This window comes from Gorilla gorilla, chromosome 4 (assembly GCF_029281585.2).
Source record: "Gorilla gorilla gorilla isolate KB3781 chromosome 4, NHGRI_mGorGor1-v2.1_pri, whole genome shotgun sequence".
Taxonomy (NCBI): Eukaryota; Metazoa; Chordata; class Mammalia; order Primates; family Hominidae; genus Gorilla; species Gorilla gorilla.
Window position 1 is genome coordinate 44,409,853 of NC_073228.2, and position 24,523 is coordinate 44,434,375.

Sequence of the window (24,523 nt, forward strand, 5' to 3'; positions counted from 1 at the left end):
TTTTTTCATTATGGTTCTCGGTGTACTTTATTCTCCTGCTGTCTAGCTAAGCAGCCCACACAGGACAGAAATGGGTAGCACTGAGGAATGATCAGATTTTTTTTCTATCCCCAATATTTCTGCCCCCTCCCTAAGCCCTGACCCAACCCTATCTTAATAATCAGGAATGGTTAGTACATCATTCTGTCTCTCAAAGAACAACTGAAATGGAAACAAGGCATTAGAGGACCAGGCCTCTTCTTAATAGGGCTTAGGAGCTGGTATGAGCTCTTTAGTCACAATGGAGTGTCTCTCCTTCAGATACCTGGATTTTTTTTTTTTTTTTTTTGTACACTGGTTCATAGATCGGCACTTGACTTTGAACCTGGCACCAAAAGGCACAATATCTGATACCCTGTACAAGAGCTATTAGAGATGCTGCCATATGGATGGGCAAAACTGAGCCAATCCCACTTATGAATGGAAGGCTTGGACATGGAAGGGAAGATATAAACGAGGAGTTGGAGAAAAACACAAGCCCATAGTTTTTGCTAGAGTGGAAATGAAAGTGGGAATGAGGGTCTTGTTTTTAGTCCTCTAAGGACCAGGAAGCAATTTTAAAACTTCCTTGGTTTTTCTGAAAGCAGCATATTCAAAATGCCAGCAAAAACTCCTAACAACTGCAAAACCAAAAGAGGATCAAAACTCACCAACATCCCTTCTTATTGCTGAAAGACTCTAAAATTCAGGATGCCCTGTTCCCTTGTAAAAGGGAAAATAATTAAGTCTGATTTATGGTAATCATACCACATCACACTTCTAAAAAAATATTGAAGTGTGTGACCAGGGGACGTTTGACACCATTTTATTAACCTTCAACTTCAGTGGAAAAATAAAACCTTTTTCAAGTGCCATTTTCATCACAAGACTTCTAGTTAGTGTGTTTGTGTATTCACACACACACACTTTTTTTTTTTGTTTTGTTGGTTGCTTTTGAAGTGCAGCAAGAGACCAATACCGCATTGTAGTCAATCAAATAAAAGAACAGAAGGCCAAGCAGTTTCCAAATGGTTATTTTATCAGATTGTTTGAACATTTAATTTATCCTGTTTGCAATCCAAAATAGTTACCTGAAGTTTGCTGTTTTGTGTGTATGTGTTTACTTTTATTGTATATTTATTTTTCTAAACTCTTTGGCACAATTTTCTGGGGGCGTTCAGACTGCCACAATACAAGTCAGGAGAGGGCGTTTTCTTTGTGCTGCCAATTCTGATCATTTAAATTTTGGTTTGTTTGGGTTGTGACTGTTTTGTTTTTGAAGTCTGCGTTATTTGTAACAATTGTACTTATATTTTTCTATATCCTCTAACGCCAGAGTTTTCTTTTTCTCCCCCCTCCCCCCCACTTCTACATTCACAGTTGAACCATATTATTAGGAAAGGCGCCTTGATGAAAAGATCAGGATAGGAGCTCTGACCATTCGTCAGTGTTTTCCCTAGAGTAAAAAAAACAAAAAACAAAACCAAAAAAAAAAAAAAAAACAAAACAAAACCTAAAGAGCGTCTTTCCTCTGTGGTTTTTTTTTTTTTTTTTTTTTTTTTTACATCTCTTGTGCTGCATCAGTAGACAGAACTTCGGTTAGTTTTATGAAATGCAACATCTAACCCCTTGTTTTCTGGGAAAAAGAAACTGCAATGACTTGAAGTTGAGAATGTGGATACCGCCTCACTCACACACACTCATTCTCAGACTGTAAAAAATCCCTGACCCTCCTTCTAGCTGGCAAGCATACAGTACCATGTGGCAAAGGTACAGCGAAGGTGGGCTTGAGACCCAGGCTCCATCTTTCTCCTCAGTAGCAAAGGCCAGGCTGCCTTTTACAACAAAGCACCACAGCTGAACCCAGTCCCTCCTCCTCCCCCAAACCAGGCATTCCACTCGGCACCGGCCAAAAGACAGAAAAGCTACTTCTAGCCTCTCCTGGGAAGAGATAACTTTCTTTCTTTCTTTTTTTTTTAATAAGTAACTCCATTGTTTTTCTCTTTTCCAAGATGGCCGATGTTATGGTTTTCTACGAAGTCAGTGCTTACTTAGCTCACTAACAGCGCTGCTGTTGGCGGCTGCGGCTGCTGCTGTGGCAGGATTTTCAATGTGGTGTGTTTTCAAGCCTCACTCACTCATCCTCTCATTCCCAAACATTCAGCATCCGTGCACACTCCTCACTTCCAGGTTTTTCAAAAGATGGGAGATTTCCAGTGGGGGTCCTCAGGTTATCATCCCAATGGTAACAGATCTGAAAACAGATGGAAAAAAAGGTCAATCTTTGAGATCACATATACCCAACAGAGTCAATAATGCTGACTCCTACAATTACATGCTCCTAGGCCTGAATGGAATTTGTCAACATTTCAAGGATTGACACTCTTTCTTCTTGTCCTATGTGCCATTGACCTGCTCTTATTAACACCTACATCAGAGGGTACGAGGGAAACTCAAAGAGCCAATTTTACTGAGATCTGTGGAGTAAGATAACTAATTAAGAGTGAAAGAAATTAAAACTATATTTCAGTCTGGGTGCAGTGGCTCAAGCCTTTAATCTCAGCACTTTGGGAGGCCAAGGAGGGAGAACTTCTTGAGGTCAGGAGTTCAAAACCAGCCTGGGCAACAGGAGATCTTGTCTCTAAAAATAAAAAAAAATTAGCCAGTCATGGAGGTACTTGCCTGCAGTCCCAACCACCTGGGAGGCTGAGGCAGGAGGGCCACTTAAGCCCAGGAGCTGGAGGCTTCTATGAGGTATGATTGTACAACTGCACTCCAGCCTGGGTGACAGAGGAGACTCTGTCTCCAAACAAACAAAATTGCATTTCAAAGTAGGAGCCAAGGCCTGGTGTGGTGGTACACACCTGGGAGACCGAGAAAGGTGGATCACCTGAGGTCAGGACCAGTCTGGCCAACATGGTGAAAACCCATCTCTACTAAAAATACAAAAAAAAAAAAAAGCCTATAATTCCAGCAATTTAGGAGGCTGAGGTGGGTGGATCACCTAAAATTAGGAGTTCAAGACTAGCCTGGCCAACATGGTGAAACCCCATCTTTACTAAAAATACAAAAACTGGGCCAGGCATGGTAGCTCACGCCTGTAATCCCAATACTTTGGGAGGCCGAGGTGGGTGGATCACGAGGTCAGGAGGTCAAGACTAGCCTGGCCAAGATGGTGAAATCCCGTTTCTACTAAAAATACAAAAAAATTAGCCAGGTGTGGTGGTGGTAGGGCACCTGTAATCCTAGCTACTCAAGAGGCTGAGGCAGAGAACTGCTTGAACCCGGGAGGCAGAGGTTGCAATAAGCTGAGATCGCGCCACTGCACTCCAGCCTGGGCGACAGAGCGAGACTGTCTCCAAAAAAAAAAAGAAGAAAAGAAAATTAGTCGGGTGTGGTGGCATGTGACTGTAATCCCAGCTACTCGGGAGGCTGAGACAGGAGAATTGCTCAAACCCAGGAGGCGGCAGTTGCAGTGAACCGAGATTGTGCCACTGCACTCCAGCCTGGGCGACACTGAGACTCTGTCTCAAAAAGAAAACACACACACACACAAAAACATTTGACTTTGGAAATCTTCTCTAGAGCTAGGCAACGTCTAAAAGCACTGCTGTAAAGAAAGAATAGAGCATGAGGAAAGGAATAGAAAACAGAAGAGAATTAGGGGGAAATGACATTACTGATGATTTTATTAGGACCCAAAATACTCTGGGAATTTCAGTGAATTCCAGTTTTAAAAGTTCTGCTCTCCATCACTATGAGGAGTCAAACATTTGGCTCAAGGAAAAACTGAGGCTGCCTGACTGACTCAGAAGCACCTACATGGGAAAAAGTACAAACAAAAAAAATGCCAGAAGGCAGTGCTTGCCAGAATGGCCTAAAGAAAACATACCCCCCTCCTCCAGGAAGTAGAAGAAAGAGGACAGTGAAGGCAAGATCTTACCAAGCTTGGTTCTTCAGTTTCCTCAGTTCTTTTGTTGCCCATGTAGCAAGGGTTTTTGCTTTGTTAGTCTTCGATCTCCGCCCTTCAGTTAACAATTCATGGATCATTGGCCTAGCTTCTACTAATTTCAGTACATCCTTCCCAAATGCTGTACATAAGTCCCTGTGCAAAACAAACACAGCTGAGAATGAGCTCCTAGCCCCATACCAGTATAATGTTTTGAGCCTTCCAAACCAGTGCTATGGGTTTCTTAGCAAATTTCAAAGATAAATAAAACGCTCAGTAGAGGTCACTAGACAGAGGCAATTGTTGACCAACATCAGAGTTTAATGGGGTGTAATACAGACACCTTGAGGGTCTGGAATAAACTATCACGTGAACACTCAAAACAGGACATGAAGCGTTCTGCAAAGAAATCTCTGTGCCAAAAAAGTGAATTGTTGCCATCCGCGATACTCTCAAAACTCCTTACTCCATGTTTTCTCATTTTCTGTGAGAAGTTCTATTCAGCTCTTAGAAGCAGGGTATAACTTACCCTATTAGTCCAGCAGCACAAGCTACTACTCCATCTGTGTGATCCTCATCTCCAGCAATGTGGTCAATGAAAGACAGAATAAATTCTACTCTGGGTTGTACCAGCATCACATCCGCTATAGAAGAGAGAGAAGGTATTGGTCGGGTGCGGTGGCTCACACCTGTAAACCCAGCACTTTGGGAGGCCCAGGCGGGTGGATCACAAGGTCAGAAGATCGAGACCATCCTGGCTAACTCGGTGAAACCCCGTCTCTACTAAAAATACTAAAAAATTAGCCGGGCGTGGTGGCAGGTGCCTGTAGTCCCAGCTACTCAGGAGGCTGAGGTAGGAGAATGGCGTGAACCCAGGAGGCGGAGCTTGCAGTGAGCTGAGATTGCGCCACTGCACTCCAGCCTAGGCGACAGAGCAAGACTCCATCTCAAAAAAAAAGAAAAAAAAAAAAAGAGAGAGAAGGTCTGATGCAGCTGTCCCTCATATGGCAGGACTACATCCTTTTTCAAAATTTCCAACTATTATACCCCTACCATACAAGGTCCAAGCTGGATAACTAGATGCATATAGTTATATCAAATTATTCTTCCTTTGATTAATGTGTCATTCCTCAAGTCGACAGAAGAGACAAATATTCCTCTTCCTATAGGCAAATATAGAAGAAACAAATTTAACTTTTTCCTGAGCTAATGATACCAAGGGGGGTGAAGTAAAAAAATTCCCCCAATCAGCAACAAGAACACGTAATGGGAATTATGACTCCCCAGTCCTCCAATTTAGCTTGTGGGGATGGGAAAGGGGTAGGGGACCTGCCACTCATGGTTGATACAGGAAGCATTTATGTTGGGTTTCTTCCCCCCAACATTTTTGCTGAATCCCATCCCTTGCAATACTCAAGAAATATGAGAAAAAGAAGCAGAGGGCTGGGTGCAGTGGCTCACGCCTGAAATCCCGTCACTTTGGGAGCCCAAGGTGGGAGACTACGTGAGCTCAGGAGTTCGAGAGCAGCCTGCAAAACATGGTGAAATCCCATCTCTACTAAAATATAAAAAAAAAAAATAGCTGGGCATGGTGGTGTGTGCCTGTAGTTCCAGCTACTCAGGAAGCTGAGGCATAAGAATCACTTGAACCCAGGAAGTGAAGACTGCAGTGAGCTGTGATCGCTCCACTGCACTCCAGCTTGGGTGATAGAGTGAGACTGTCTCCAAAAAATAAAAATAAAATAAAATAAATTAAAAAGGCTGGGCACAGTGGCTCAAGCCTGTAATCCCAGCACTTTGGGAGACCAAGGCGGGCAGATCAATTGAGGTCAGGAGTTCAAGACCAGCCTGACCAACAAGGTGAAAGCTTGCCTCTACTAAAATGTAAAAATTAGCCAGGCATAGTGGCAGATGTGTATAGTTCCAGCTACTCAGGAGGCTGAGGCAGGAGAACTGCTTGAACCTGGGAGGTGGAGGTTGCAGTGAGCCGAGATTGCACGACTGCACTCCAGCCTGGGCAACAGAGTGAGACTCCGTCTCAAAACAAAAAAAAGAAAGAAGAAGCAGAGCAAAAACAATAGTCTACAGTTTTCCCCAAGCCACTCTCTTCATTAGGGCACTGCTCCCCCTTCTCCCAGCCTTTTAAGCAACAGGCACTAGGTTCACAAGCGAGCTACAGAATGACAGACATAGCCCACTTGGCTAAGTGCACATTGGCCAGTGGACGAAGGGAACTGGGTTGTATACTCAACGGTGTACGTTCTCCTGATCCCCCTTTAATCCCTGGACGATTCCAGTATAGGCTTCCAAGCAGCTTTCCCTTAGCTCATTCAGATAATCCACCATGTCATAGTCTGACTGTAAGACACAAAGAACAGAACCTACATCACACTGATCACTTTTGGCTGCATGTTTGTCAATAGTCCCTCCAATTAGAGCTAGACTTAAAGAACAGCCAAGATAGCTTTAAGCTTACCTTGTCCACCTGGGCTTGGGAGGCCTGCTGAAGAGTATTCAATACAACCTCTAAGTATTTTTTAAACTCTCCTCCAATAGCAAGGGCAATATCACCAAACACTGACAGAATCTGCGGCTTCACAGACCTGTGGACATTCTCATTCTGACAAGGAACAAAAGGAAAAGTGAATTAAGTCAAAACTTGTTTGGTCCAAAGATTCACGAAAATTTCATTTCTAACAAGCAACTATTGATTTTAAATATTTGGATGGTCCTTTATAGCTTACAAAACCTTTCCCATTTGCACCTCACATCAACTCTAAGAAGCTAGCCCAGGTATTGGTATTCCCACTTTACACATGAGGAGACTGACTTAAGAATCAAGTGACTTGTGTGAGAACACACATGTACAATAATTAATGATGGCTATCTCTGGAGAGAGGTATAATATACAAATGGTCCCCTGCTCATGATGGTTTGATGATTTTTCCACTTTACAATGTGTTTATTGAGACCTAACTCCATCATAAGTCAAGGAACAACTGTATTTACTTTTCCTTTGCATTTTACTGTTTTGTTTTAAAAATCTCTAATAGAGCACACATTCCTTTAACTTTACAATCTTTCTTCAGAATCATCTGTGAAATGAACAACTCCCCTCTTTATAAACCCAAAGCCAATGTTCTAGAAACTTACAGCTCCCTGTCACTGATTTTTTTTTTTCTTTTTGAGACGGAGTTTGGCTCTTCTTGCCCAGGCTGGAGTGCAATGGCGCGATCTTGGCTCACTGCAACATCCGCCTCCCGGGTACAAGCGATTATCCTGCCTCAGCCTTCCGAGTAGCTGGGATTACAAGCACCTGCCATCACGCCCGGCTAATTTTTTTTGTATCTATAGTACAGACGGGGTTTCACCATGTTGTCCAGGTTGGTCTCGAACTCCTGGCCTGCCTCGGCCTCCCAAAATGCTGGGATTACAGGCCACTGCGCCCAGCCTGTCGATATTTAACTATCTTTCCAACTGTTGATTTCTTCAAAGAAGACTGGTTAATTAGATTGTGTGTAGATACTCACCCCCAAATTTTCCAGAAGCAGCTGCATCACCTCGTCACAGAAAGGTATGATGTTGGATTGAAGGGCACGGCACAAGTCTCCCACTAAGCCCACAGCTGCCAAACAAACCTGCCAAGAATCAAGGAAATAATCTTCTAACAGAAAAGGCTGCCTGCTGGGGCAAGATATTATTTTTAACTAGCTGCTGAGCTTTTATCACTTGAACCTAGAGTTAACATCTTCCCTCTGCCGAGATTAATTTTTCAACAACCAACATGGCAGGCAGGGAACAAAGACTATCCGAGGGAGATCACTGATAAAGTTTAAAAAAAAAAAAAAAAAAAAAAAAAAAAAAAAGCCTTGCTCTCCAGGGTGCTAATAGCTCAACTTTATAGCTGCTCCTGCATTAGTACTGTCTAAGCAAATAAACAGTCATCTTGTCCACCATTATCTGGTACATCTAATATCTTGTCCACCGTTATCTGGTACATCTAATATCCTGTTTTTCATGGACTACTTCCAGTTCAAACGTTCAGGCAATGAATAAAGTAGCTTGCCTTTTAGGACAATGTATCAGGAAAAACTACTTAAGCTATAAGAACCTGGTTTTGCGTGCACTACAGTGACTGTCAGATATAAATGGGAACATACTATTTTGAAAAGCACATCCTACCTGATATTCAGCATAATTTTTTAATCCAATGCCCAGGAAGGGTTTAAAGGCCTCCATGTACTTGAGGAATTCACCACCCAACACTGTAATGAAATAAGCTATTAGCCAATGACAGCACCACGGGTTAACACAGAGGCAGGCAGAAATAACCCATCCTACCTCTCCCAAAATGTACTCGCTCCACTCAACAGGTTGGGTGAAATGTGCTTTAGTTACCGATTCCATCATGAAGACATTAAAGGCTTGCATAAGCCAAATTTATTACTGCTGGAAGGGCCCTAATTCATACGCCACAGAGAAAATGCCCACTGTCCACAGAATAGGGCTTTACTCTGACTAATACAACCAAGTGGTATGACCCTCAAGGAATGTCAAGGTTAATTTTAAATGGGCTGAACCAGCAATACTGACTCTTGTCCACCTCCTCATCTGATAATAGCATGTCCTTTCTGCAGGCCAGCTTCAAAACAGGGTCCTTAGGCAATTCCATCAAGGGCTAAACAAGCCACAGCCAGGAAAAGCAGCACTGGGCTTCAGATCCAAATCAGCCACTCCAGGAGCCAAAATTAACTTCTTTGCCCTTTCAGAGGAGTGGTCACGTGTTGACAGACCAGTTGGACATAGGCTGTTTATGCCAAAAATAGTTCTAGTCCTCAGGAGAGTGGTCCTCAGGTAAATGGCCTTAGCAATGTACTTACAGGCCACCCCTGAAAAGGCATTCCAGATTCCTAAAGTGCTTCATAATGCCCCTTCAAAGAGTCTTAAGTCAGATATGGCTTCCCCAAACCAAATTTGCAGTCAGACATGTAAAAATCAGAAAATCAATTCCTAGAACTCGCTCAATGTTTCATTTCATCCCATACCAGGCACCATGATGTGTCAATCTTAGTCCAAAGCACTACAAACCAAACCAGGTGATGACAAGTACCAGGAAAGAAAATAGAAACTTTTAGCAGGGCACAGTGGCTCACGCCTATAATCCCAGCTACTCAGAAGGCTGAGGCAGGAGAATTGCTTGAACCTGGGAGGTGGAGGCTGTGGTGAGCCAAGATGGTGCCACTGCACTCCATCCTGGGCAACAGAGCAAGTCTCAAAAAAAAAAAACAAAAAAAAAAACAAAAAACCACCTCTGCCAATCTCCGTTGCAAACTGGCTCCCCATTTAAATGGACTGACAAGGCAGTTATACAAATTTAAGTGGTGTACACTTAAGTTCAATCTAACTTTGAAGTGACTCATGCCCCAGTAAAAGGACTATGCTTTCTGTAGTCAAAAATTCTTTAATGCCCTGACAAGGAGGCCCAGGAGTTTGAGACCAGCCTGAGCAATATAGTGAGACCCTGTCTTCACACACAAACAAAATTAAGCTGGGCCCAGTGGCTCACATCTATAATCCTAGCACTCTGGGAGGCTGAGGCAGGAGGATCACTTGACTCAGGAGTTCAAGACCAGTCTGGGCAACATGGCGAAACTCCGTCTCTGCCAAAAATATAAAAATTAGCTGGGCATGGTGGTGTGCACCTGTTAGTCCCAGCTACTCTGGGGGCACTGAAGTGGAAGGATCATGTGAGCCCACGATTTCAAGGCTGCAGTGCGCCAAGATCGCGCCACTGCACTCCAGCCTGGGTGACAATTATTTAAGGCCACTGAAATGCCTAAATTCCAAAGACATTCCCTGACCAGACAGTATTTCTCACCGACCTTCCACCAGTGTGCTAACTGCCATCAGGGCATCCTCTTGTACTCCCCCAGACCCAGCTGTGCTTTGGAACATCCTTAACAGGGAGGCCATAACCACATCAGAGATCTGCAAAGCATCTTGATGTTGCACTTTCCGAAGAACATTCTGTGAAATGAGTAAGAGTTCAAGATCAGTTGATTCCAAATCTCCCAATCAGAACACTATACCTTTTCTTTTTAAAATCAATTAAGTCCCTTGATATTTTTTAATTTTGGGAATGCCAAATGTACTTTTTATACACAAAAACATTGACAGTACCAATCATCAGCAATACATTTTAACATTTCTCCTGTTTCTCAATTCAGAACAAACGTGAGCTGATCCTCCGTTGTGCAGAAGGTCATGTCGTCTCAATTTCATTTGTCTTACTATCTGACAAATCCCTGCTGGTAGCCTCCATAGTCCAGTCTTACTGGAATGATAGTTAAATTACTTCAGCTTTAGAGAAGGCCCTATCACATTAGAGCTCTTATTCATAAAACAAACAAAAAGCAACCCTTCCTATATCCTACCTATTTACAGATGACCTAGAAATAATCTTGATAAAATCAAACCAACCTGACTTCTCCCATCAAACATTCCTTCCTCACTCGTTTGTTTCAACTAATGTCACTGACATTACGTCAAACAGCAAATGTTTCAAAAGATGACGGTACAAATTCAAGGCTTTATTTTTAGCCAAGTGAACTATAGCTGGGAACCAAATCTGACTGAGCTAGGCTTGAATAACCTAATGAAAAACCAAGAGTTTTTTGGTTTTCAAAATCAAAAAAACCAAAACCATTCAAGCTGCCAACACAAATGAGCTATACATCTGGAAGGAACCATCACACATTTAAGTAGTTTCCTTCTCTACACAGTGACATTAGTTGAAACAAACAAGAGTGAGGAAGAGAGGTCTGAGGAGTGTATGTTGAATTAGGAGAAGTCAAGTTGGTTTGATTTTATCAAGATTACATCTAGACCATCTGTAAATAAGTAGGATTTGAATCTTTCTAGACAGACAGGTAAGGCAGGTGGGGAATTCCTCTCCCAATCGACCACAGACCAAAGCCTTCTGAGAACAGCTTCTGATCCGCATCATCTATACCATTTTCGAGTTCTGTGTGTACACGAACTTGTTATACTGAGATACTAATAATTCTCTAATCTGGAGTTATTAAGTCATAAGGCACCACCATACCTGAAGAGTTGCGCAGAGTAAAGACTGAAGGTCATTGAACTGGATTCTATCGGATGTGCTCTGGATATGTGACTACAAAGAAAATAAGAAAACATACTCTACATGAAAACCTTCCACTTTTGCTGGGACCATTTAATAATCTTCCCTAATACTAACATAGGAAAGTAAACAACAGCAACAAAAAACCCATAATACATATAGTGTAACACATATATGAGTAAACCATGACAAGCAATGCTAACGTTAAGGCGCAATGTTTTTTGTATAAGCTTTATTATCTTTCTGAGAAAATATATACTTCAACACTAAAAAGACAGAACAGTCTGGAAAATAGACCTAGGTGTCAAAAGTACTGCCCAATTCCCACCCATAGTCAGGGGCATTCTTAGGTCTCACCTCCATCTGAAGAACCTGTTGCAGTCGTTCCATGATGACCAAAGTCGTTTTCTGGACAGCAGGATAACAATCCTTGGCACTGTTTTTCACAATTTCCATCAGAGATTCATATGCAGAACTCCTCAGGTTGTTCTGGTGTCCATCAGGTCTGTAAAGAACACAGCGAAAATCTTAAAGCCTCAACTGAAAAGGACAGGGAAGAACATAGACGATGTCTTGCCAAAAATAAGAACTCAGGAACCGGTATGACTGCAGACCTGGTTTGAGTTTGAAAACACAATATCCAAGAATGAAATCTTCAAGTCCTTTGAGCCAATGGCTATGTTCATTATGGTCTCCAGACAGTTAAAATTTAGAATGGCCCTTTTGGAAATGGGCTAAAATTATAGAGGAAAAAATGGTTTGAAATGGTAAAAAATCATGTGAACAATTTAACAGGTTGTCTGAAGTGCTATGAAGAAAATACCCCAATTTTCTTGGCTAGACGTGATGGCTCATGCCTATAATCCCAGCAATTTAGGAGGCTGAGGCAGGCAGATCACTTGAGGTCAGTTTGAGACCAGCCTGGTCAACATGGTGAAACCCCACCTCTACTAAAAATATAAAAATTAGCCAGGCGTAGTGGCTTGTGCCTGTAATCCTAGCTACTCAGGAGGCTGAGGCACGAGAATTCCTTGAACCTGGGAGGTGGAGGTTGCAGTGAGCCAAGACCGCACTCCAGCCTGAGCAACAAGACCGAAACTCCGTCCCAGGAAAAAAAAAAAGTACCCCAATTTTCTTCATTCATTTAAAAAAGATGTCTTCATATACAATCTCAAAGAGGCATGGACATGAACTAGTTAAATGGAAGATTTTTGATGGGCACAGTGGCTCAGGCCTATAATCCCAGCACTTTGGGAGGCCAAGGCGGGCAGATCACCTGAGGTGTCAGGAGTTTGTGACCAGCCTGGCCAACATGGCGAAACCCCATCTCTACTTAAAATACAAAAATTAGCCAGGCATGTTGGTGGGCACCTTTAGTACCAGCTACTCGGGAGGCTGAAGTACGAGAATCACTTGAACCCAGGAGGTTGCAGTGAGCCAAGACTGCACAATTGCACTCTAGCCTGGGTGACAAGAGAAGACTGTCTCAAAAAAAAAGGAAGAGTTTGTGCTCAGCTCTCTTCCTGAAGGTTTACTTTGCTCATGACTTTAGGTATAGCTCATACAAAACATAAATCGTTAAAGGTTGTCTCCAACTTATAATCCCTTTAAACAACATTTCAAAAGCTTGTTTCTAAGCCAACTGTATTTACCCCAAGTTCTTCATCCTATATAAAAATATGGTAGTTGGCTGGGCATGGTGGCTCATGCCTGTAATCCTGGCACTTTGGGGGGCGAAGGCAGGTGGATCACGAGGGTCAGGAGATCGAGACCATCCTGTCCAACATGGTGAAACCCTGTCTCTACTAAAAATACAAAAATTAGCCAGGCATGGTGGCATGCACCTGTAGTCCCAGCTACCCAGGAGGCTGAGGCAGGAGAATCGCTTGAGGAGGTTGCAGTGAGCTGAGATTGCGCCACTGCACTCCAGCCTGGGCGACAGAGCAACACTCTGTCTCAAAATAAATAAATTAATTAATTAATTAAATAAAATAAAAATGGTAGTTATTGATTTGGTGTGGCAATCAAATTCATAATGAGTACTATCATTTCTCTTGTAACCAAATACTCCTGTTAACTGTCAATGCTGCAAAATGAAGGAACCTCTCTAGATCAATTACTCTCTACAAAGAAAGCAGAGAAATTACACTATATTCAGATTTCAGCTGTAAACTGAACAATTCTAAGGTAGGTGGAATCTGCATTTCTTTCTCCATCTTTAAACAAACCAATCAATCAATCATGGGATTCTTTTTTTGAGATGAGTTTCACTCTTGTTGTCCAGGCTGGAGTGCAATGGCGCAGTCTCAGCTCACTGCAACCTCCATCTCCCAGGTTCAAGCAATTCCCCTGCCTCAGCCTCCCAAGTAGCTAGGACTACAGGCATGCGCCAGCACGCCCGGCTAATTTTTTGTATTTTTAGTAGAGACAGGGTTTCACCATGTTGGCCAGACTGCTTTCAAACTCCTGACCTCAGGTGATCCAGCCGCCTTGGCCTCCCAAAGTGCTGGGAATATAGGCGTGAGCCACCACGCCCAGCGGGTTTCTTTTAATTCCTCTAGAGAAGGTAGAGTCTTGTCCTGTCTCACTATGCTTCTATGATTAAGCTAGATATCCTCCACAAAGAAGGCAATAGAACTTGGATGCAAAGACGTCACTCATTTCTGTGAAATATCAGTTACCTGTCTGTAGTCTCTAGGAGCTTCTGAACTATGAGTTCAAATGAAGAAGATAAGCAGTAAGTAGCTGGTTCTTCCTGATCATCAGCAACATCTGCAGCTTCATAAGCAGCTTCAGCCAGACTGGAGAAAGCCTGAAATGCACATAGGTTCAATGTTAATCCTGAAAGAACCCCACACCTTAGGATTATCTCATTTTTCATTAAGATACTTTGGGCCGTGTCAGTGAACTTCCAACTTTTTCTGCCAACGTCATCTCAAGACAGCATTTTACAGGTATCTTTTAAACTAACTATTTATTTATTTGATTTGTACTTTCTGTTCATCCTGATAATCTGACAACTCTCTAAGCAGCAGAGTACTTTCACCAATACCTGCCATTTCTTCTGTTTCCAATCACAGAAATCCTGTCTGATAATCTGACATCTCTCATCATCCTGTTTGATAATCTGACAACTCTCTAAGCAGCAGAGTACTTTCAACCATACCTGCCATTTCATTTCTGTTTCCTTTCACAGAAAGACGTTTAGCCCCATTCCTTCCTTATTTGAACTTCCTCCCCTTAACCAATTACATTAGCCTATACTGACTCAGCATTTAGGCTGCCTACCTTCCTTCCCTCTTGCCCTCTACTCAGCAATGATACTTCTTATAGCCAAAAACTCTCTACCTTAATCAAAACTTCTTGTCCCCAAGCAATTCAAGAAAGCAACCCAAGTCCAGATAGTTTCCCCACTGGGTTACCATGACTGTTCTAAGTGGTTCAGGAACCAGTAACCATAAGTCAAGTGTTCCCACTGGCTCTTGCAGTTGGAATCTCCCCCACATTTTAATTGAATAAATTAGAAAGAAAATCAGAAAAAGCCTTCCAGTGAGGCAGGTTGATTTCTCTCCCACACCTTCTACTTTCTTGCCAGTGGCGCAGGCAAGCTCCTTTTCTCACCAGCAAGAAAATCCCTTACCCAGCACACATTTGAAGCCACTCTGGGTTCAGCACTGAGACCCTCAATCAGACACTGTAGCAGGGGAGCCAAGTAGACATCATTGATGGCAGCTTCAGGAAGCAGCTCACAAATTCTGCCTACAGTCCATGCAGCTGTATCTCGAACAACTACACTGGGGTCTTTCATTAATTCTATTAGGGTGGGCATAGCCTGAAAATATAACAGTTATTAGCAAAGCAAAACAAAGATTAAAACTCATATTAACTACTACCCCAGAGAAAGAAATACTGATGGATGGCTTAACTCAAAAAAGTCACCAAGATACTTCTGTAATTTTACAGGACATGGTGTGAAACATCTTTCAAAATATTTGAAAATATCTTTCAAAACTCCAGTTGAGAGTTTTATATTAAGAATTTGGTGTAAATGCTTTTAGTAGTCTGCAATAAATTACTCAGATAGAGGCCGGGCATGATGATGGCTCATGCCTGTAATCCCAGCACTCTGGGAGGCTGAGGCAGGCAGATCACTTGAGGTCAGGAGTCGCTTGAGGTCAGGAGTTCAAGACCAGCCTGACCAACATGATGAAACCCGGTCTCTCTACTAAGAATACAAAAATTAGTTGGGCATGGTGGCACATAGTCCCAACTACTCGGGGGGCTGAGGCACGAGAATTGCTTAAGCTGGGGAGCTGGAGGTTGCAGTGAGCCTAGATTGCACCACCGCACTTCAGCACTCCAGCATGGGTGACAGAGTAAGACTCCATCCCCCCGCCTCCCTACCTCAAAAAAAAAGAATTACTCAGATACTCAGAATTCTCAGGATGCAGCTATGATGGCATCTGGCTATATCCAGAAAGACTGAAAGACTGAATTCTTTAAGCACTAAACTCAACTATAACAAACTCTTTTTTTTTTTTTTTTTGAGATAGAGTTTCGCTCTTGTTGCCCAGGCTGGAGTGCAATGGCACGACTTGTAATAGCAAAACAAGCACAACATTTCCATAAGAACATTTTCATTACATAAAGGACATTTTGTCCAAAGGATAGAATAATAATGCCATTATTAAAAATTATGGGGAGTCAGTGCTAGGTGCAAAAAAAAATTATCGGGAAATGTTTACAACATAGTATTAAATGAAGAAACAAGTTATAAAACAATCTGCACAGGAAGAGCCTGTTGCACACACATGCACACAGGAAAAAGCTCCAAGGATAAATACAGAGTTAAGAGTGGTATTTCTGGGCAATGAAATTAAAGATGACTTTTCTCTTTTGGCTTCTTTCACATGTCTCTGGATCATGCTGACTTATGTAATTAAAAAACTAAGAAATATATTTTACCCTCATTAAAAGTAAACAAGTATCTAGAGATAATCTTTGTAGATGACAATTTACAGTTTTGTTTTGAAAAATAAAGATATGCTTTAAGTTTAAACAATAAATATCCTACTTTCTACTCCAAAAATCCCTCAGCTTCACCTGTATAACTAGTGGTTTGAGCTGACTGGGCTCTGGTCCTTCCAAGATACAACCAAAAGCCATCACTGCTGCATCCCGGTACCGCCAATCTGGGTTCTTGATGTGTTCTTTAATGAAGGGGAGGACATGTGGGACAATGTCATCTTCACAGCAGGTGGCCAGAAGCATGAGGCACACCCCTGCCGCTTTGCAGGGGTTCCAATCATCGTCATCATCATTTTCGTCCTGGTGAAAGAATATGGCACTAGTTAAGATTTTGTCCAAACAATCATTTTAACTCTAAAGGTCCTCTGACTACTCTTGAATGTCTTTAGAACTTAAACTCCAGGGAAATAAAATATAAGACCTTTATATTTTGTCTCTTCCACAAACATTCATCACAGCATAGCCTTTGTTAAACAAGATTCAGATGGAAGAAGATTCCATTTAGTACTACACAACAAGAATGAAAAAATTTCAACTACATCCAAAAAGAATGAATTCCAAACATTTAGAACAAAATACAGAACTAGAGTGTATGCTGTATGATTCCAGTTATGTAAAGTCCAAAATCGGCCAGGCGCGGTGGCTCATGCCTGTAATCCCAGCACTTTGGGAGGCTAAGGTGGCTGGATCACCTGAGGTCAGGAGTTTGAGATCAGCCTGGTCAACATGGTGAAACCCTATCTCTACTAAAAATACAAAAATTAGCTGGGTGTGGTGGCACGTGCCTGTAGTCCCAGCTACTCAGGAAGCCAAGGCAGGAGAATTGCTTGAACCTGGAAGGCGGAGGTTGCAGTGAGCCGAGATTGTGCTACTGTGCTCCAGCCTGTGTAACAGAGTGAGACTCTGTCTCAGAAAAAAAAACAAACAAACATAGTATTAAAAATAATAATAAATAAAGTCCAAAATCAACAAAAATTAACCTATGGAATAAAAGACCAGGAAAGTAAGGGAGTTTCATGACTGGGAAGAAGACATGATTCAATCAAAAGTTCAAAAAAGAGGCAAGGTGCAGTGGTTCATGCCTGTAATCCCAGCACTTTAGGAGGCCAAGGCAGGCAGATCACTTGAGGTCAGGACTTCGAGACCAGCCTGGTAAACATGCTGAAACCTCGTTTCTACTAAAAATACAAAGACTAGCTGGGTATAGTGGCACACACCTGTTAATCCCAGCTACTCGGGAGGCTGAGGCAAGAGAATCACATGAACCTGGGAGATGAAGGTTGTAGTGAGCCAAGACCGCCCCACTGCACTCCAGCCTGGGTGATAGAGCAAGACTCTGTACCCCTCAACGCCCCCCCAAAAAACCAAAAACCAAAAACACAAAAGTTCAAAAAAGAAAAGATTCCACTAATATCTCCTCTTAAGTTAGAATCCAAGGTATAGCTTCCTAATTGTGGCCATTCACACCACATAGTAAACTTAAGGCAGGTTGCCTACGCAGTTTCAGAAAATCACACAAAGAATAATTTGTTCTCAAATAGGAAAAGCACAATAAAAATATAAGAAAGTAGGCCGGGTGCAGTGGCTCATGCCTGTAATCCCAGCACTTTGGGAGACTGAGGTGGGTGGATCATGAGGTCAAAAAATCGAGATCATCCTGGCCAACATGGTGAAACCCCGTCTCTACTAAAACTACAAAAATTAGCTAGGCGTGGTGGTGCATGCCTGTAGTCCCAGCTACTCAGGAGGCTGAGGCAGGAGAATTGCTTGAACCCAGGAGGCGGAGGCTGCAGTGAGCCGAGGTCGCACCACTGCACTCCAGCCTGGCAACAGAGTGAGACTCTGTCTAAAAAATAAATATATATAATACATATAAAATATATATAATTATATATAATATATAGTACATATAAAATATATAACATAATATATAACATAATATATAATACATAACATTATATAAAATATATAACATATAAATATATAATATATAACATTATATAAAATACATAATATATAACATAATATATAAAATATATAATATATATAAAATATACACACACTCACACACACACACACACACACACAAAAGTAAAGACATGAAGTCAAAAGATAAAAATAGCAACTATAGGCCAGGCACAGTGGCTCACGCCTATAATCCCAGCACTTTGGGAACCTGAGGCGGGCGGATCACTTGAAGTCAGGAGTTCGAGACCAGCCTGGCTAACATGGCAAAACCCCGCTTCTACTGAAAATATAAAAATTAGCTGGGCGTGGTGGTGCGCACCTGTACTTCCAGCTACTGGGGAGGCTAGAGTGGGACACTGCTTGAACCCAGGAGGCAGAGGGTGCACTGAGCCAAGATCATGCCATTACACTCCAGCCTGGGAGACAGAGTATGACTCCGTTTCAAAACAAAAGAAAAAACAAAAACAAAAACAAAAACAAAAAAACCCTGAGAGGAGAGATGAAAATTTAAGGGAACACCCAGTTCATTTTAATCCAAACACATCCCTACTTAGCTTTTGAAACTGCTATATTGAGAATTATACACATCCCTAAAAACAATTACATTCCTGTGTACAAAGAAATGATGCAGTGCTCAGTTACCAGCACTGTTTCGTCAGAGTACTAGCAGCTCTTTGGTAATACTTCACATGCACCAGAAGAAGCTTCCCAAATACCGTATCAAAAAACACTGTGTTGCATCAAGTCAGGAGAACAAAAGCAACCAGGACACGGTCCTCATAAAAGAACTTCTATATTTACTCATTAGACCCCAATCTTCATGAAGTCTTGTCACTTTACTTTCATCCTGAATCTTAATAATTGAAGTTAATTATCTTAAAGGATCAGTAGAAGGGTTTCTTTCTTGGGTTGGGGTCCTTCATTAGCATCTGAATAACTTATATCCAACTTCCTTAGCATTTTAAAAACATACACCCAGTGAACTCACGAAAGTATCCTGGATATTACAACAGATACGCAAGTGGCCTAAAACCAGCATATCTTTGCTCCCAACCTTGCTTCACTGAAGCTTTGACAGAGCACCTTTCTTTTATGAGTTTGGACAATGGAGCACTCAGGAAATCAGAGCAGCATGTGGCTCATTCCTGAGCAAGACGCATCTGAGATGTTAAGACTCAGTTCCCCTTCACAAAGAAGTCAGAGCCTAGGGGATCTTATAGATGCAGCTTAGCTGTCCCTGAGTCATCAACAACAGAACATCAAATAGTTGATGGGCTGCAAAGTTCCTTCCATGGAAAGTGTTCCACAGTTTACTCTTAGTAAGGTTTCACAGCTTACCTATCCATATTTGGAAGGTAACTCACCTGTTTAGTTAGTGTCTGTGTGAGGATTGGAACCAGATACTGTAGTGCTCCCTTGGCATAAAACTTGCTGGTGTGCTCAGGGGGCCGTCCTTGTTCTGCTGCCTGAAGAGAAACAAAGCAAATTCTAGACAAAAGCAACCAAGCTCTGTATACTAAAGGCATACAATGAGAGCCGACCAGGGATCTCTTAACAGAAACAGAAACATACAGGGACAAATGATAACATACAATGTGATCTTGGAAAGTGCTAATTTTTTGGTCTACTTCAGTGAGAATCTTTTAGGCCATATATTATAGGTCCAAGGCAACATTAAGTACAACTTTTTTTTCATAAGTTCAATTCATATGGACAACCTGATATTTCAGTGTTCCTTGGATCAACACACACCCAGTTTGCCTAAAGATGCCAAAAAAAACCTTTTTATTTTTGTCCTGAAATAAAAGTGTGTAAAGACCAAGCTGGAAACAAAACTTGAATTCAAAGATCCCAAGTACAGAACTCCCCATTCTCCTCCATATCTGACTCTTTCACCAGAGTTAGTAAAGTATCAATTATACATCCTAGGCTTGCATTAGGACTTCCAAAAGGAAATAATTCAGCATCAGGTATCACCTTGGTAAACTGCGACAGCCTGCTGCCCCCTTGTGTTCACAGTGATAATACCACTATTTACCATCAATCATGCCTGACTGCTTGGCAAAAACGTGAGCCCTCATTACTGATGTGCCTCCTTCATGAACGGCTCTGGCTAGCAGAAAAATCAAAATCTCTGCCAATGGAGATACCCTCTAAACCCAGACAGAATAAAGTTCTCCTAGAAGGGGAACATCATCCACAAATGAGATATGTCCCAAAGCCTATTCAGAGTAATAGTTCTCCCCAGCTCACCTCTGAAGCTTCAATGGCCAAATCCATTTCCTCATCACAGACATTGGACCAGAATTCTATCCCTTGTAAAGCCACCTCATCAATGTCACTTTTCATTGCTTCGATTGTGATCTTAAGAAGAAAAACACCCCAGGCCCCAAATAAGTACTGATTCAAGTGAGTCCCTGCCCAACCCGGCTTTAACCACAGACATGCAAATTTCAGAAATGTAACTTATAAAAAGGAAGCTAGGCTTGAAAGAAAAGATAGAAAAAGAAAGATTTTCTTTTTTTTTTTTTTTGGTGATGGGGTCTCACTCTGTCACACAGGCTGGAGTACAGCAGCACAATCTCAGCTCACTGCAACCTCCACCTCCCAGGCTCAAACAAACCTCCCACCCCAGCCTCCTGCATAGGTGGAACCACAAGTGCATGCCACCTCACCCAGCTTATTTTTGTATTTTTTGTAGAGGCGGGGTTTCACCATATTGCCTAGGCTGGTCTCAAACTCCTGGACTCAAGCGATCTGTCAGTCTCAGCCTCCCAAACTGCTGGGATTACAGGCGTGAGCCACCATGCCCAGCCTCAGATTTTCAAAATGCAGGTTGTTTCTTTTTTCTTTTTGAGACAGAGTCTCGCTTTCTGGCCCAGGATGGAGTGCAATGGCGTGATCTTGGCTCACTGCACCCTCCGTCTCCTGGGTTCAAGCGATTCTCCAGCCTCAGCCTCCAGAGTAGCTGGGATGACAGGCACGTGCCACCACGTTCAGCTAATTTTTGTGTTTTCAGTAGAGACAGGGTATCACCATATTGGCCAGGCTGGTCTCGAACTCCTGACCTCAGGTGATCCGCCCACCTCAGCCTTCCAAAGTGCTGGGATTACAGGCGTTAGCCACCGGGCCCGACCTCAAAATGAAGGTCTTTTACCCACACAAAGTTAGCACCAGTTTTCTTGGCACACCACTGATGAGCTTAAACCTAACAGTCTCGAGGAATTTCCTTGATTCCATAGTATTAAGTAAAATATTACAGAATTGGCAAAATAGCGACTAAGGATGATGGGCTCTGTAATTAGCCACAAGCTCAAATCACATAAACAGAAATACTTACTGCAAAAAGAGCAGGACCCATATATGTCTCCATGTACTGATAATATAAGGACATTATCTTCACCAGATTCTGTAAAGCAGCCACTCGTACCTTTTATGAAAAGATCAGATAGTTTACTAAAATAACAATGCAATCTGACAAAGTTAGATTCACTCAAATGGGCCAATAATCCTAAGGATTAATTGAGGTAAATATGGGATACGTTATCATTTCCCTAAAATTCATTCTCTCCCTTCAATTCCCTCATTATCTGTTCCTTTATTTTCCCATTTCGTCTCTCTTTTTCGGGGAAGGGACAGAGTTCCGCTCCTGTTGCCCAGGCTGGAGTGCAGTGGCATGATCTTGGCTCACTGCAACCTCTGCCTCCCCGATTCAAGCAATTCTCGTGCCTCAGCTTTCCAAGTAGCTGGGACTACAGGTGCCCGCCACCATGCCCGGCTAATTTTTTGTATTTTTAGTAGAGACGGGGTTTTGCTATGTTGACCAGGCTCATCTCGAACTCCTAAGCTCAGGCAATCCACTCACCTCGGCCACCTAAAATGCTAGGATTAAAGGTGTGAGCCACTGTGCCCGGCCATTTTTCTCTTTTTTTTTGAGACAGTCTTCTTGCTCTGTCGCCCTGGTGCAAGTATAGTGGCCATGATCACGGCTCACTGCAGCCTCAACCACCAGGCTGAAGCAATCCTCCCACTTCAGCCTCCCACGTAACTAGGACTACAGGCTCGCCCCATCACGCACAGCTAATCTTTGTGGACATGGAGTTTCGCCATGTTGCCCAGACTGGTCTCCAACTCCTGGGCTCAAGTGATCCTCTGGCCTCGGCCTCCCAAAGTGCTGGGATTATAGGTGGCTGTGAGCCACCACAGCCAGTCCTTTTTTTTTTTTTGAGATGGAGTCTCCCAGGCTGGAGTGCAGTGGTGTGATCTCAGCTCACTGCAACCTCCGCCTCCCGAGTTCAAGCAATTCTCCTGCCTCAGCCTCCTGAGTAGCTGGGATTACAGACATGCGCCTGTAAAGTGTTGGGATTACAGGCGTAAGCCACCGCGCCTGGCCTCAGTCTTTTTTTTTGCATTAAAGGTGCGTGTGGAACCCATGGTACGGCTAAATTCACTAATACTATTCAGACTGAAGATATTACTTCTATCTTCTTGAAGGGTCAGGTTTTGGGTATAGCAATAGCAAAGCTGCTTTAATGGCTACAGGGGAAAACAATCACTTGAATAACAATCACTTGGCAATAAAGTAGCAAAGCTGATCAAAAACCTTTTCTCCCTTAACTGTTTGTGTATATATATTTTTTAGTAGAAATGGCTTGAATAACCTATGGCAATGAAGTAGTTAGTGAAGCTGATCGAAAACCTTTTCTCCCTTAACTGTTTATTTGTGTATACATATTTTTTAGTAGAGATGGTGTCACTATGTTGCCCAGTTTGGTCTCCAACTCCTGACCTCAGTGATCCTCCTGCTTTGGCCTCCCAAATTGCTGGGAGTATAGTGTGAGCCACCACACTGGCGCCTTAAACCTTTTTTAAGAGGATGGCAACTTCCATGACAATTCTTCCCTCTTCTCCAATGTTTTTATTAATTATCATTATTATTTTTTGAGATGGAGTCTGTTTGCAGTGGCATGATCTCGGCTCACTGCAACCTCTACCTCCCAGGTTCAAGCGATTCTTGTACCTCAGCCTCCCCAGCAGCTGGGACTACAGGCACGTGCCACCACACCCAGCTAATTTTTTTGTATTTTTAGTAGAGACAGGGTTTCACCATGTTGGCCAGACTGGTATGAAACTCCTAACCTCAGGTGAACTGCCTGCCATGGCCTCCCTAAGTGCTGGGATTACAGGTGTGAGCCACCATGCCCAGCCAGAATATTAATTATTAGTAACAATATTAATCAAACCTTATTGCTGAAGTCAACTGATTCCCAGTATTTCAAACTCATATTAGATTTGACATTTCCTAGGAAAGATGCGAGACAGAGTTTTCATATAACCTCACACTTACCCTCGTATCTGGACACTGTGTGGCTTCACAGACCACCTGCATAATAAAGTGCCTTTCAGACTGTAGGAAGAATAAAAATAAAGAGAATTAGGAGAGCATAACCTGTACATAGGAAGATTTCCAGACTCCCTCTACAAGGAAAACCTCGCTCCCTCAGGGCCCCACACAGCCCTGCCTGGTACAATCAAGCCACTCTCCCTTGAGATGGTACAGCACTATAAAGGCTATAAAGAGTTTACCTTCAGTGTCTGCTATGTGACTTGCCCTCCAATGAGGTCCCTAATCTTTTAATCTCCAAAATGACCACTAACAAAGACTTCAGGGAGGAAACAGAAAAATGTAGGTCACAAGTTTTAAATAAAAATGGTTAAAAGATAAAAATTTACATGTAGGAAAATCAATTTCCTTATATAAGAGAATTCAAAACATCTGCTTTATTTCAGAGACCAAATTTGTTTTCTGAGAGGTAGCAAATTCACATCAAATGTGGTGAGAAAAGGGAGAATGAACTTTATGTGCTACCCTCCTAAATCTTCCAAAATCTATTAAGGAAAAATCCAGTTTTCTAATCAATTAGAATTGCCATTTGCTCTGGGGTTTCAGACCTTTCCAAAGTCAAGAAATGGTAAAAACCCAGCTGAAGTGTCAACAAACATATATACAGAAATACTTTCAGACCATGACCCTGGCAATTTTACTTGTCGGTATTTACCCTAAAGGACTGAAAGCAGAGTCTCAAAGATACACATGCATGCCCATGTTCATAGCAGCATTACCCACAATAGCCAAAAGGTGGACGCAAACCAAATGGCCATGGATGGAAGACTAGATAAACAAAATGTGGCATATACATATAATGGAATATTAATCACCCTTAAAAAGCCAATTTTGACAAATGCTACCCCTTAGATGAATCTCGAGGACATCATACTAAGTAAAACAAACCAGTCGCAAAAAGACAAATATATGATTCCACTTACGTAAGGTATTTCGTTAGAGTAGTAAAATACATAGAAACTGAAAGTAAAATGGTCGTTACCAGTGGCTGAGAAAGGGGGAAATGAGGAGT

General features: G+C 42.3%; 1 protein-coding gene across 1 annotated transcript in view; it reads right to left on the reverse strand.

The window, feature by feature from the left end:
• Positions 1-24,523, reverse strand: part of KPNB1 (karyopherin subunit beta 1) — a 34,720-nt gene continuing 10,197 nt past the window's right edge. The window contains exons 6-22 of the mRNA XM_055387761.2: positions 23,455-23,514; positions 21,448-21,537; positions 20,361-20,471; positions 19,472-19,573; positions 16,215-16,439; positions 14,752-14,943; positions 13,793-13,923; positions 11,469-11,616; positions 11,073-11,144; positions 9,850-9,994; positions 8,150-8,232; positions 7,498-7,605; positions 6,444-6,587; positions 6,220-6,325; positions 4,497-4,611; positions 3,962-4,123; positions 1-2,272 (exon numbers count right to left, since the gene is read on the reverse strand). Coding sequence (XP_055243736.1) covers position 2,272; positions 3,962-4,123; positions 4,497-4,611; positions 6,220-6,325; positions 6,444-6,587; positions 7,498-7,605; positions 8,150-8,232; positions 9,850-9,994; positions 11,073-11,144; positions 11,469-11,616; positions 13,793-13,923; positions 14,752-14,943; positions 16,215-16,439; positions 19,472-19,573; positions 20,361-20,471; positions 21,448-21,537; positions 23,455-23,514 — 1,995 coding nt within the window. The 3' untranslated portion in view covers positions 1-2,271. The remainder of the gene's footprint in view (positions 2,273-3,961; positions 4,124-4,496; positions 4,612-6,219; positions 6,326-6,443; positions 6,588-7,497; positions 7,606-8,149; positions 8,233-9,849; positions 9,995-11,072; positions 11,145-11,468; positions 11,617-13,792; positions 13,924-14,751; positions 14,944-16,214; positions 16,440-19,471; positions 19,574-20,360; positions 20,472-21,447; positions 21,538-23,454; positions 23,515-24,523) is intronic.